The 13453-nt window shown below is 42.8% G+C and overlaps 1 protein-coding gene across 2 annotated transcripts; it reads left to right on the forward strand.

Annotated features, from left to right (window-relative positions):
- Positions 1-1293: 1293 nt before the first annotated feature.
- On the forward strand, positions 1294-11674 carry sstr2a (somatostatin receptor 2a). 2 transcript variants are annotated; one of them, XM_034569814.1, is made up of 5 exons: positions 1294-1394; positions 2003-2179; positions 5934-6629; positions 7514-7839; positions 8533-11674. In XM_034569814.1, the coding sequence occupies exons 3-5, from the start codon at positions 6242-6244 to the stop codon at positions 8959-8961; spliced, it is 1143 nt and encodes a 380-aa protein (XP_034425705.1). In that variant the 5' UTR covers positions 1294-1394; positions 2003-2179; positions 5934-6241; the 3' UTR covers positions 8962-11674. The 2 variants fall into 2 exon arrangements, with proteins under 2 accessions (XP_034425705.1, XP_034425706.1); XM_034569815.1 differs by lacking the exons at positions 1294-1394; positions 2003-2179 and adding an exon at positions 3601-4065.
- Positions 11675-13453: the final 1779 nt, after the last annotated feature.

Genomic DNA, 13453 nt, shown 5'->3' on the forward strand with positions numbered 1-13453 from the left:
GTTTGATCAGAACTGAGACCACGTTGTTGGGTCGGACTACATTTTTGTCAGTAACCTGATATTTTGGTTCTGACAAAACTGAAGAGTCCAAAGATCTGGACCAAACAGGTAGGTGTGAAAGCCCCCTAAAGCTAAAAAATGACTATTTTAAATATTTGTTTCATTTTAAATAAGAATTTGCACTGTTGCATTTTCTTATTGCAACAGGACTATTAATTTGTGGCAACTTCCTGGAGTCTCCATTGGTTGCCTGACAACCTGACCTGGCAGAATTTAAAGTCATCAGAAGGGTGGGAAGCAGAGCCCCACTAATGAGCCTGGGCCTGGGTGAGCTGATAGTGCTTTCAATTTGAGCAAAAAGATTTGTGCTTATTCAAAGGCTTTATGAGTCCGCCCCATAAACGTACTGAGACCAAAGAAACAAACCTGGAGAAGCTTTACGGTAAATGAAGGAAAGGACTGGAGTTTCTGGGGGAGTTTGGGTTCGGTCTGAACTCAACTTGTGTTGTTGGGTCAACATAACCACATGTTAGAATGGGTTATTAACCTGATGGGTTATTGAGCTGATACTGGGTCAAACTGGCAGTAGGTGAACTATTGCGTCTGTGCTGTATTGATCCAAACTGGGAGAATTTTTAACAGAGCCTTTAGTGTGGGATCACTTGGCTGTACAGTCGCCTTCACGGCATAATTATGTGACATTTGTGACATCACGTCTTCTTCTTTACTTCTCAGCGAGAAAGCAAATCAAGAGTAATTATTAAAATGTCAAACTATTCCTGCAGTGCTTCTTCGTACATTCTGCCCTTGTTGACCATTTCAAAATGAACAGGACAACTTCCTGCTTGGACGTTGTTGTCAGTGTGAATGAGAGGTGAACTCACCCAGACTCACTGACCTCAAACTGCAGCGAACACAAATGTGAACCACAAACCCTCCTGACCTGAAGCAGGGATACATGGATGGGGGATTTCTGCTTTGAATAACTCAAGACATGAACGGTTCACAAACCCTCTCCCTCAACCTCTGTCATCATGCTTCCTCCTCTCAGCGGCCTCCTATCACGTTGCACATAAATAGATGTATTAATCTTTATTGGACAACAGCCGATATTAATAATAGCAGCACTTTTGTGTTGCTATGTTGAGACAAGTACAGGACATTTTCTCACGCAGCCTTCCACTGAGAGAGGTCACAGACGATACCCGCCATCTGCACTGGCTTCCAAAGCTCCTCCTTTATACATATATAAGACTGGAAGGAGGTTAGATTGGCTTTCTCCATCCGTTCCAGGTGCCATCTCCTCCCCGTCGGCTGACGTCGGATGTGCATCGATGACTGATCTGCACTTGTAAGGCCCTGGACAACAACAGCAGTGGGAGCGGATGGATCTGGTAAGAGCCAAGAGCACCATTTTGGTGGACAGCTTGAGGTCGGATTTTTGTTTTTCCTGCAAGTTGCCTTCTCTTTAAAAATTGATGTTTCCCATGCAACTGTATAGGACCAGTGAGGGGAAATCCAGGTCTGTGCTTTAATACTTTACTGATGTGGTTTATCTGGGTGCATCTGAGAAGCTCCGGTGTGGAGCACATGTTTGCAGCAAAGTAAATGTTGAGGTCTGTCATGATGGAACAAAAAGCCAACTCATAGGCTTGACTCAAAATCAGCAAACTGTCGGACACCGACGCACACACGGTGAGGGTGACGCGCTCGACTCTCTCTCTCCCTCTCTCTCTCTCTCCCTCTCTCTCACCCTCTCTCTCCCTCTCTCTCTCCGTCTGCGGCACAGTCGCGCGTCCTGCCGCTCCGTCTGTCTCGTCGCGGTGGTTTCGGTGCCAAGAAGCTCTCGTTGGACGCGCGCAGTGCACCCTGAGCGTACGCCGGCTTTTTAAAATTTTTTTTTTATTAATATATCATTAAGAAGTTTCAGTTAACCAACTCGGGATGTTTCTTGGATTTATAAAAAAAATGACCTGACGAGATGTAGTTTTGTCACAAGCAGCTCCGCTGAGTGGGCGTCGGAACGCCGGCGCCGTGCGCAACACGAGCAGGTGGATGGAGAGGCTGGATGCGGTTTTTCCAGCAGGTCAGCGCCGCTCCGGAGCGGCTGGACTCCACACTCTGTGCTGAGGGACGTCTCGCCACCATGGACGCGATTTGAGGAGGACGTGTTTAAAAAGTAAGTGATGCTGTTGACGAAAAAAAACCCGAATGATTTGAAAAATTTTGCGCTGGTTTTTATGCTGCTCAATAAATCCGTCTTCATCCATTGGCATTTCAGTGAGGACTCTGGTTTGCTTGTGCGCCCTGACACACACTCTTGTTTTATTTAAGCTGATAAAAGTTGATTTTTATGGAATCTATTGTGAAATAACACGTTTTTTTTTTTTTTGTATTTAAACGCACTTAAACAAAAAATAAATACTTCACTCAAAATGCGTTTTATTTGCACATTTCAGGATCTATGGGTTAAGAGGGCAGGTGTGTTCTTCATCTCAGCATTAAAACACGAGTGAAGCAGGTGTAATTCCAATGGAGAGACGTGTGCATGGTTATCAGGCTGAGAGCTTTGTTTTTTCAATTTGGAGGAATTATCCTTCATCTCCTGCGAACAAATATTAATATCACTGAATTCATTTTTCATCAAACATGTGGGTGCATTTCGTTTTGATTGCTTTCCCCTCTGTGGCTCTCTCACTCTCGAACACACTCACAAGCCCACAGAATGTGCGGGCTCCACAGATACCTGTTAGTAAAGGTCAATAGACAATTCTTTTGTGGATTTCAATGTTTTGTACTGAAATTAACAGGCATGAATTGTTTTTATGCAATCAGACCAATTGTTTGAGGTGAGTTATTTGTGTTTCTTTCAATTCTAATCATTCAATTCAGTCGACATTGTTGCCCAAGATCCCTGAACCTGCTGTAATCACTAGGTGTTGCCAAATCACCCGGAAGTGCAACACTAACGACCAAAAATAATAATTATAGGCTAATTTAAGAAAAAGTGGGCAAAACCTAATTCCATTTTTTTCTATTAGGCTAAGCTTTGTCCACCCGATATTACTCATACAACTGTAATAACAGCAGTTAGAGGAACAAAAGCCACAAAATCTCACACTCACGAACAAATTTGAGCCTTAGTGGTTCGCCAATAGAGAAACTTCCATCGCAGACATTCCCACAGCCAGTGAGTCAAATGCACAATGTGAAAAATGAACAAACCGTATCAGAGGCGAATGATCACTCGTGGAACTGCAGGCTATTAATGCGATATGTATTTCTCTTAACCCTACAACTGGCTAACAAACTCAATCAGGGATTATTCTGATAATCTGATGGTTAATTTATTGTCTAAAACTGAACTGAACACCTCTCAGGGGGTTTTGATTTATATAACAGAAAATTAGAATACACCACATTTGGCTCTGGTGATCCCTTTGGTTACATTCGTGATTATACGATTTAACATTCGCAATGATTATTTATCGATATTATCAAGAATTAAAGCTAAATGAATGAAAAAGGAATTTAATGAGATACATGATTATTTATTTGTATTTAATGAGTGAAACATTCTGATTAATAAAAGGATAAAGTGAAACCCTTGCTAACCCACGTCATCAACTGCTACTTGTACCCGACCTCTTATCACCACAGCCTTCATTAGCACAAGGTGGACTGACCCAAGTGAGCCCACATGTGCCAGTCACACGTCAGGTAAATTATGAAAGCAAGAACTGGACCGTTGCCCGACTGTGGGCCAGCTGCTGTCACTGCAGGGGAAGAGTGAGTGATCCTGCCACAGTGTCAGAGCTGTTTGTTCCCAAGATCGATTAAATAAACATTTGTCTTTGGCAGCGAGGTGCCCTCGTCGTTCATTCGCTCAGGCTCACCATTTTGAATGTATGCATGCATGGGGGGAGGCATGCATACTCACATGTGCACACGCATCTCCTGGACTACTTGGGGTCAGTGTCGCAAGGGGAGGGGGATTTATTGTCTGGTCAGGGTAACGAGCAAGAAAAGAGCAGAAGACCTAATGAGACCTACAAGAATTTTCTCGTAAGTAAACATTGTGGTGAGTTTTCCAGGAACCCACACCTGGATGTTTTTGTGAAACTAGATATTGTCTTTGGATCAAAATCAACGCAGGTCAGTGATTCAAAAGTTGTGAGTGTTTGGGATGATGTTCAATAAGGTAAGGGGTCCTGATGGCGGCTGGCTCAGGGATCCCTCGTGTCTTAGTTAACCAGGCACAGGATGATTTGTAGTGCTTTAAAACCAATTACTCGGCAGGTGATTGGACCAACTACCTGTCTATCACTGTTTTCTGACCCCAGGAAGGAGAAAAGCAAAAACATCCTTTCCAAAGCCTCCAGTGTTGATCTTTGCACTCTTTCAATGAAGAAATCTCTCCAGTTCTGATATAATCGATGCTGTCGCAGCTGCCATTGGTGTGAACCAACACTCACTAGCTTGCTGTCAAATACATCAAAGACACATCTATCTGCCCGGAGTAATTGATCTGAAACTCTGTGGGTTGATCACATGTAAACACCTTAGAACCAGGCAAGATGGATTCTGTTTTATTTTCCAGAAAACTGCACATCATGTAAAAATGGCCAAAGTGGACTTCGCTGGATTCAGCCAGAAGTGTTAGCCCAATTCGTTTGGGGTCTTTCTGTGTGGACTTTGCATTTTCTCCGGGTGTTTGTTTGGGTTTTCTCTGGTTTCCTCCCACAGTCCAAAGACTTGATTAGAGACTATATAACGACCATAAGTGTGAATACAGCCACAAATTGTTTGTTTCTGTATAGCGGTACAGAAAATCAGAGCCGGATCTCCCTACACGCTCACTACGACCGTTGCAGGGCCCCGCAAATTAAGCAAGGCCCCGCCTCCCAATCGCATCAAAGCAAATGTCTCAGTGAGCGCAGTGTACGTCTTAGCCATGCGCTCTGCGGTAGCTGTGTGCTACTGTGTGCAGCCGCTTAGCAGCACCTGCCGATAGTTTGCAGGTGCTGCATTTAAGGGACTTTAGGAAGCTACATAACTACCAATAGTTTGCATCTGTGACTGGGTAAACTACAGAAAATATCCTGGGTTACATCATTATGAATATTATTATTATTTTCAAAGGTAGAGTCGTGGATTATTTGAAACATGTTGGTCGTGCACTTAACACAAAAGCCTGAATTCTCCTCACATCTACTTTCTGCCACAATTATTCAAATGTCTCCATCAGTTCACTGCTTTCACTGAACGCAGTGTTTAAGTCATTCTGGATTTATTATAACCATAACAACCAAAGCACTGTCTTTAAGCATAGCCATTGGATCTTTTTTTTTTTTTAAAAGGCAATCAATTTAATTTAATTCCATCTGCGGGGGTAGAGCGAGAGTAATAAAAGGCTGATTTGGTAAATTAGGATCTTTTTCACCATCTCTCTGACAGAAGTCATGTGTGTCTGTGTGTGCACACTTATTAAGATTAAAAACCCTGGAAGCATAAAGGTGGGCATTGGTATAAGAAACACAGCTACAACTAATAAAATTGTCAGTGGGTGTGTTCGATTTACAGTGTGTGAATGATCAAGCATTGTAAATGTGGCAGTGGGGGGGGGGGGGGCCCACAAATCAAATTCTGCCTAGGGCCTGCTCTGCATTAAACGGATGGATGGGTGGATTCAGCTGTTTCTTCCATGTCTCTGTTGGTGTGTTGCAGTGTTGAGTATAACCATGGAGAGAAGCAAACATCCATAGGAAATATTTGAGCTATTCTGTAGAGAAAGAATAAGCTGTGAACATAGTTATGTTAAGTAACCTTGGAACTGTGGCCGTGAATATTAAAGGACTATTATATAAGACTATTTATACTCTACATTTCTCTGCCACACTTACTGTTTTTCACTCCGTTCTCTCTTTCCCTAGATCCATCTCGGTCTATAACCATCTCCTTCCAGCTGGGATGTGATAATTGTGGTTCCTAATCCTCAGTCGTCCTAAAACCCAGAGCCCTTTACCCAAAGATCTCAAATTTCCAGCACCCCTTGTTTATCCTGGAACTTAACACATGAAGTCCTGAACCCTTATTTTCACCACCCTGTGAATTAAAATCAATGTCCAACCCAAAACCCATTAATAGCTACCGTCTCTGAACTCCTCTCTGATCACACTCTACTTGTCAACTTTTTTAGATGCTTACGACCCTTTGATTTCCCAAAACCTTGTCAGCCATCATGGCCTTGGATCAGTGGCCCTTCCTCTCCACTCCCCCAAACACCTCCATCCCCGAGCCCCTCCTGTACGACAGCTACATCCAAGGGAATGAGTCTGACCTGGACATGAACATCTCACAGACCAGAGAGCGTCACCAGGACAAGACCAGCTCCGTGGTCATCACCTTCATCTATTTCATGGTGTGCTCCGTGGGGCTCTGTGGCAACGCCCTGGTCATCTATGTAATCCTGCGTTATGCCAAAATGAAGACAGTGACCAACATCTACATCCTGAACCTGGCAGTCGCAGATGTTTTGTGCATGATGAGCTTGCCGTTCATCGCCCTGCAGCTAGCGCTGGTGCACTGGCCCTTTGGAGAGGCTCTTTGCAGAGTGATCATGACTGTAGGTGGGTGTAGAACAGAACGTTATTGGTGCACTTTATGAAGGAGCAGCAGTTTTACTTTACAGAAAAGCACTGTCAGGCTCCGCGAGAGGGAAATTACCCTGAAATCACTCCCTGCTAAAGCGGTAATTTCAAGAAAAACATCTTTACTTTTTAAATGTTAAACTCAGTTTGAGCGTCAAAATTAAACAAATGTTGAGATGGTTTTTTTAAATAGTTTTTTTGGTGAAAGTTAGATGTAATGTTCACTAGCACTCACATATCTATTGCAAGTATGCAACTACAGTCAGAAGGCTGCTTAATAAGCAACAGGCTGGAAGCAGGGGAAAACAACTAGCTTGACTCTGCAGTTTAAAGGTTACACAAAAATATGAATACAGACACTTTTAAAGCTCACTAATGAATGCACTGTATCCCATTGTTTTTTAATTCCCCAAAAAAACAACCAAATTCGTCAAACAATTTTGGTTTTATCGGAGGTAATGTGCCAGACTATTTCCTGGCCAGGTGTGGTTATTTCTACACCACAGCCGTGTCCCAATTCAGGGTTCGCCTCCTTCAGAGGACACGGCCTACGTGGCCCAAGAAGGAGGTGTATAGCCTGCTTGTGCTGTGTAGACAACGGAAACCAATTACTGATACTAATGAAACAAACTAGTTACAGTCAGCTCTAGATGTGTGGGTTCAAGATTTAAGACAGCCAGTTCATTGTTGTTGCTTCGTTTTTAACAGACAGATATAAAAGTGCTGTTAACTATTGCTCAAGGCAGTTTTTATCTCACTGTAATCTATTCTTGCTTCCTTTGATAGCTTAAGTAATTGCTCAGCATGTGATACATAACCTCAACTCACCTTGTTCCTTCCTCTCCTCCCCTGCCCCTTCCCAGACTCTCTCAATCAGTTCACCAGCATCTTCTGTCTGATGCTGATGAGCATCGATCGATACTTGGCTGTGGTCCACCCCATTAAATCTACGAAATGGCGGAAGCCCCGTGTAGCCAAGCTAATTAACCTGACAGTCTGGGTTGTGTCGCTGTTGGTCATTCTGCCAACTATGATCTTCAGTGGCCTGGACAAGGTGCCGGTATGTGGCATCGTGTGGCCGGAGCCCCAGGACATCTATTACACAGCCTTCATATTCTACACCTTTTTCATTGGTTTCTTCTTGCCCCTCGCAGTCATATGTATGTGCTACCTGCTTATTATAATCAAGGTGAGACTGCATGTGTGGTATTATAATGGAACTTTGTTTCTGTTTTGGTTTTGCTTTTCTTCTGTCCTGTAAATTCAATAACATTAATTCAGAACTGGCTATGGCACTAGAATGATAAACAAAAAAACTAACAAGTAAAATATTTTGGCTACTTAAATCATTTTCAAGTGCAATTTTTCTTTGGCCCAAGATTACTCACCAGTACTGTGAGCTGCAGTAATATTGGATCTGGATACTGGTTGGTTTAAAAATCTAACCAATGATTGTTGTAAAGATGAATGATGCATCTCTACTTACCTTAAAATGTAAAAAATGAGCCAAAAAAAGTGCTGCCATCTTGTGTTGATTACATTTGGTGCAAGATATACAGGGTGATAAGAATTACATAAAGTGACAGAACCCTAACCCTAACCCCCTTTCTTTGGGAAAACCCTAACCCTAACTGTCTTTGTTTTAGAGTTTGGGAACAGATTTGTTTTTATTTTATCCTAAGCTAAACTAAGGTAAATGTAAGCTAAATCCTGGTTGCGAGATATTAGAGTTGTATTGATCTTTTCATCTGAGTTAAAAACAAATAGGAGTATATTCTAAAATGTCACGCTATTCCCTCAAGATGTTGCTGTGAAGAAGAGTTTGGACATTTTGCTTGTATTCTTGTGATTTCAAGCCACTAACAGTCCGTCCTCTTACCAGGTGAAGTCGTCTGGCATGAGAGTGGGCTCCACCAAGCGCAAGCGCTCAGAGCGTAAGGTGACCAGGATGGTGTCCATTGTGGTGGCGGTGTTCGTGCTCTGCTGGCTGCCTTTCTACATTTTCAACGTCACCTCTGTCACCAGCTCCATCAGCCCCACCTCTGCTGTGAAGAGCACCTTCGACTTTGTGGTGGTCCTCGGCTACGCCAACAGCTGCGCGAACCCCATCCTGTATGCCTTCCTGTCGGACAACTTCAAGAAGAGCTTTCAGAAAGTCCTGTGTCTGAAAAAGGTGACGGGCATGGACGAGATAGAGCGCAGTGACAGCAGGGCGGACAGGAGCCGGATGGTCATCGACGCTGTGAACAACGCCAACTTGGAGACTCACAATGCCGCCCTGCTCCATTGCGAGCTGCAGACCAGCATCTGAGGATAAAATGGTAGCAGTCACGTCTAGGGAGGCCAGAGAGACTGAGCAGTGGTGCTTGGGGATGATGGGGCTACCCGCGCACTGCTAGTGACCTCGGCTCAGTGGCGCGGGGGGGGGGGGGGGGCGGGAGGATGATGTAATAGCTGCTGCTCATGGACACTGACACATGAGCAAAGTGAGTGAAAAACATAAACAATTTCTTAAGGGTTTTTAAAAGGTCGGGGAAAGTACACTGACTCCAGATCAAACGCTTGATATTTGGGCTAATGAGGGAACTTGAGCTGATTAGCCCTGAGCTGAAGCAAATGTATGATATGACAAATTATTTACAACACTGTAGACAAATCAAACACAAATAAGACTGCAGCTCTCGCTCACCAGCCTGGGACTACTATCAAGTTACTAGAAAACATGCAGACAGAACCCAAATCAAAAGAAGACCTACGATCGGAGAGTGGAACCACTGGAGAAAATGCAGGGGTGAGTTCACGCACGGTGAGGACGGAGACGGCTGAGCAGGGATGGACATTTCCAGAGCTTACAAGGTCGAGCATTGATTCCTCTGAATATGGAACTACTGTTGAAGAAATGGGACAAACATTTCGGGCCGGCACTGTAATTCTCCAGAGATTTTGAAAGATAAATATCAGCAGCCAAAGCTCAAAGATGAATACTTTCATGGTCATGTCTTATTCCATCCAGCTGATTCGTCTGGTCTTGCATGATCGACGGTGCAACAAAATGGTAAAACTGTCAAAACAAATCGTATTCACCCTCAGAGGAAGGATGCTCTTTTCCCTGTGGACTTCTGAGTGGAAGCAGCTGCATTGATCTGTAACTGCTTGAATTTAACATCGTGGATTATCGATTATGTGGAAGGTTGGGAAAACATCTTGGGAGCCGCTCTGACCCTGCGTACTTCAAAACAGCTTGACTTTGTATATAGGAAATGTTTTTTTTTTCTTGTCAACCTCTGGGGGAAAGTTCGGCACATAAACAACTTCATGTCCAAGCCAAAATGAATCTCGAAGGCAAACCCTGCTGTAAAATTCTGCATTGTTGTGATATGTGTAAAGAACGGCTTTAAAGATATGTTTGCGGAATCCATCACGGATATGTTATACGTCACTGCAGCCTGGTCTCTGTGCCAGAGATGCAGCTGTGAAGAGCCCATTTCCTCTTGTAAAGTTCTGTGTTTGGACAATGTAATATTTCGGGGAGTTTAACGCTGGTTAAGGCAGCATGTGGTTTCAAAAATGCCTAAATCTCACAGACGACAGGAAAATGTATCACTTTGTCAAAGGGGGGGTGAGGGTGAAGAAGAGAAACCCAGGGAAGAAGTGCAGAGCTCAAGTACTCATCGTGTCTAATGAGAACACAACACAGAGAAGACGAAGTTTGAGTGGGCTGCAGGACTGCAGGTGAAAAGAAGAGATGGAGATGTGTGGCTGAGAGAGCGATACGCCGAAACAAAAATATAATCTATTTTTATTGTATTTTATTCTCAATATAATTAGTTTTCTCATAACAATATAACTACAAGGATGGTTGGGCAACAACGACTGAGAACAGCTGGTTGTGTTTCTGAAGCTCTGACCTGAACTCACCTCATCAGACTATTTAAACACAGAAGTTATCATTTTACTATTATTGCATTATGTATGTTTGGTTGATTTCAGCTTGTTATTACACAAAATACAAAATCAATGTCTAGATTGACTTGAATGACTCTTGTACTTTTGTGAAGTACAAAGTCTTTGGACTTATTGTGCTGCTTATTGACCCACCACCCACCACACCTACCTTCCTGTGCATTGTGTAACCATTACTCCTATGTTGGAATAACATTAACCCGACCCAAGTTGTTTTTTAATGTGCCAGTTGGTTAACTTCAGTGTTTACCATTAACTATCTACACTGTGGTGGCCCACCATATTGTAATTTGTGAACCACAAAAAGAATCATAATACCATAAGAGATTTCTACTGTCGGACGCTATCGTCCATAAAGTTTTTATTGTCCAACTGGACAGTCAGACCTCATAGATTCAGCTGCTGTTATGCACAAACCCACAAGTGGCATGCAGTGCAGTTTTCTCTATCATGCAAGAACTTCTCTTTCACTCTTTCGTCTGTCGACCTATCACTTGGAACCTGTTCGGTGTGAGGGCGACCTTTGTGCATGTGCTGCTGCTTTAAATTGAATTAATTCAGAGTACGCTCCAGATGTGCACAATATGAACTAAAGAGGAATATGTTTCTTTAAAGTAGATTTGGATGAGGGCTGCTTTTACAAGGTTGGTCCGCAAGATTAGCTAAAGATGCAGGACATGCATCTGTTCATACTGGATTTTAAAGCTGGCTATTAAAACCTTGTTCTCCCAGTTCCAGTTTTGCCCAGTTGATAATCCAGCCTTGGTTTTGCCACAGATTATTATAACTCCAAATAACGTCAGACAGACAGAAGTACAAGAGACATGCAATTTACTAATTTATGAATATAATGTTTAGTTATGCTTTAAATATGTATACAGAGCATCCATAAAGGACAAACACTGCTAAAATATGAATACACAACATGCTAAATCAGGTCACTGTGATGTCAGAAGCAACATGTAGTGCACATGCAGTCATTGCTAGGGGACCCAGTGACGTTAGTTTCTATGGATACCAGTGAATACTATAACCAAAACATGCCAGTTCACTGTCAGTGTTACTAAGCAAACAACACAAAAAGCATTGTGTTAACATGCATTTGACTCAGTGCATCTTACAAGGCATTCAGTGAACTGGATGAGCAGCGAAAAAATCCTGGATTCGCCATCTGATCCGGGACAACACGAACATTTTATGGGTTCTTCCCCGACCCATACCGCATCCTGAATCCAAGTTTCTTGGATCTGTCCTGTGGTTTTTTTGTGTAATTCTGCCAACAAGCAAACATACAAACCAACAAACAAACAAACCGACAGGGGAAGTTTGGTTACTGTAGCTCCTACCTGAGGCAATATCATTAATGTGACTGAACATTGAAACAAGGTACTCTCCAGGATGATTCCAGATGTAACGATCCTGTAGGTTTATGTTATGACAACTATTAACAGGAGCGAGAAGAAAATTCAAAATGCTGTTACTTTTGAGAACAAAACCTGGTGCGGTAGTCACTGTAACTCCGATTCTCACTCACATAACAATGTCTACAGGAGGAATCAGGTTAAAAGCAGCTCTTTCTACATGAGTGATGCTACAAAAACATCTTGAAATGTCATGATTGACAGCTGACACTGGCTCACTGGCTGAGTGCTTGGACCTTTCTGCTGCAGCTCTGTACCCTGATTGCTGAACATTCACTCATCATCACCATTATGCCGATGGAGGCGTGGGTGAAGAGTTTGAGTCCACGTAACTGCTGGACTCTCGCGAGAATTTCGTAAGTATCGCGATAACTCCCGATAGCTGAAGTTACTGGAGGATAACAGCGGACATTTAGGCTCAAAACATGGTGTAAATGACACTTGGACCACACGAGCAGTAGTCTGTTGTTTTTTTTACATTTTTAATTTAATTACATTGGTTTTGGTTGAAACGCTGTTTACCCCTGAAACTCCAAAAGTGTTTTTCTGGAGTCAAACACTTCACCCACCTGTTGTGAACAGATAATGAGTGAATTTTCATTCTTGGGGTGAACTATCCCTTTAAGTTGCGCCATTTTACATGACTATCAGTTTCTACAAATTAACTTGCTGGTTATTTAGCTTGCTAAAAAAAAACAGTTGGCTTAGGTGTGCTGATTGCTTTAAGCTTCAGATTCCCAGCGTCTGAGCCAAAGGAGCAACAACAAAAGACCTTGTCACAATAATCTGGATTTGGAAACCTTATCACTCCATTAATGCTGATTGACTGAGCCCACGTCAACGGCAGATACAAGCTTCAATTTGAGCTGTCTGGCTGTTTGTGCACAGGGACTCCTCCAGCGGACCTCCATGATGGAGCCACGCACGGTTGCTGGGAGATTTGTCACACAACTGCAAAGTAATAAGGTTGTCCTCCTTATCCTGCAGTGTCACATTCACTCAGAGTCCCAGTATATCGTTCAAGTCAAACGGTAATGGGTGAAGCAGTCCAAGACCAAAGGCTTTCTGTGAGGGAAACCAACAGCTCACAGGTTTGGATTCAATTTTGATTATCATACAGATAAACCCTGTGACTGACCCTGGAACAGACAGAATTACAACGTACTGCTTTACGTTATTCCAAATGTTTTAAAAAGATAAATGAAATGAAATGAGATGAAAAAAGAGATGGACAGCAACATATGTAGTAAAAAACATAAATATTCAGTCAAATAAATTAACATCGATTAACATCTCATTTTCAGTCTGAAAAGGAGAAGGAAGAAGCAACATGCTTGTCTCTTCCTACTCCTATTCTCTATGAAATCCTCAAACAGAAACTACAAACACAACTCCATTCTTCCCCCAGTGTCCAACCGT

Source organism: Hippoglossus hippoglossus, chromosome 19, assembly GCF_009819705.1.
Source record: "Hippoglossus hippoglossus isolate fHipHip1 chromosome 19, fHipHip1.pri, whole genome shotgun sequence".
NCBI classification, from domain to species: Eukaryota; Metazoa; Chordata; class Actinopteri; order Pleuronectiformes; family Pleuronectidae; genus Hippoglossus; species Hippoglossus hippoglossus.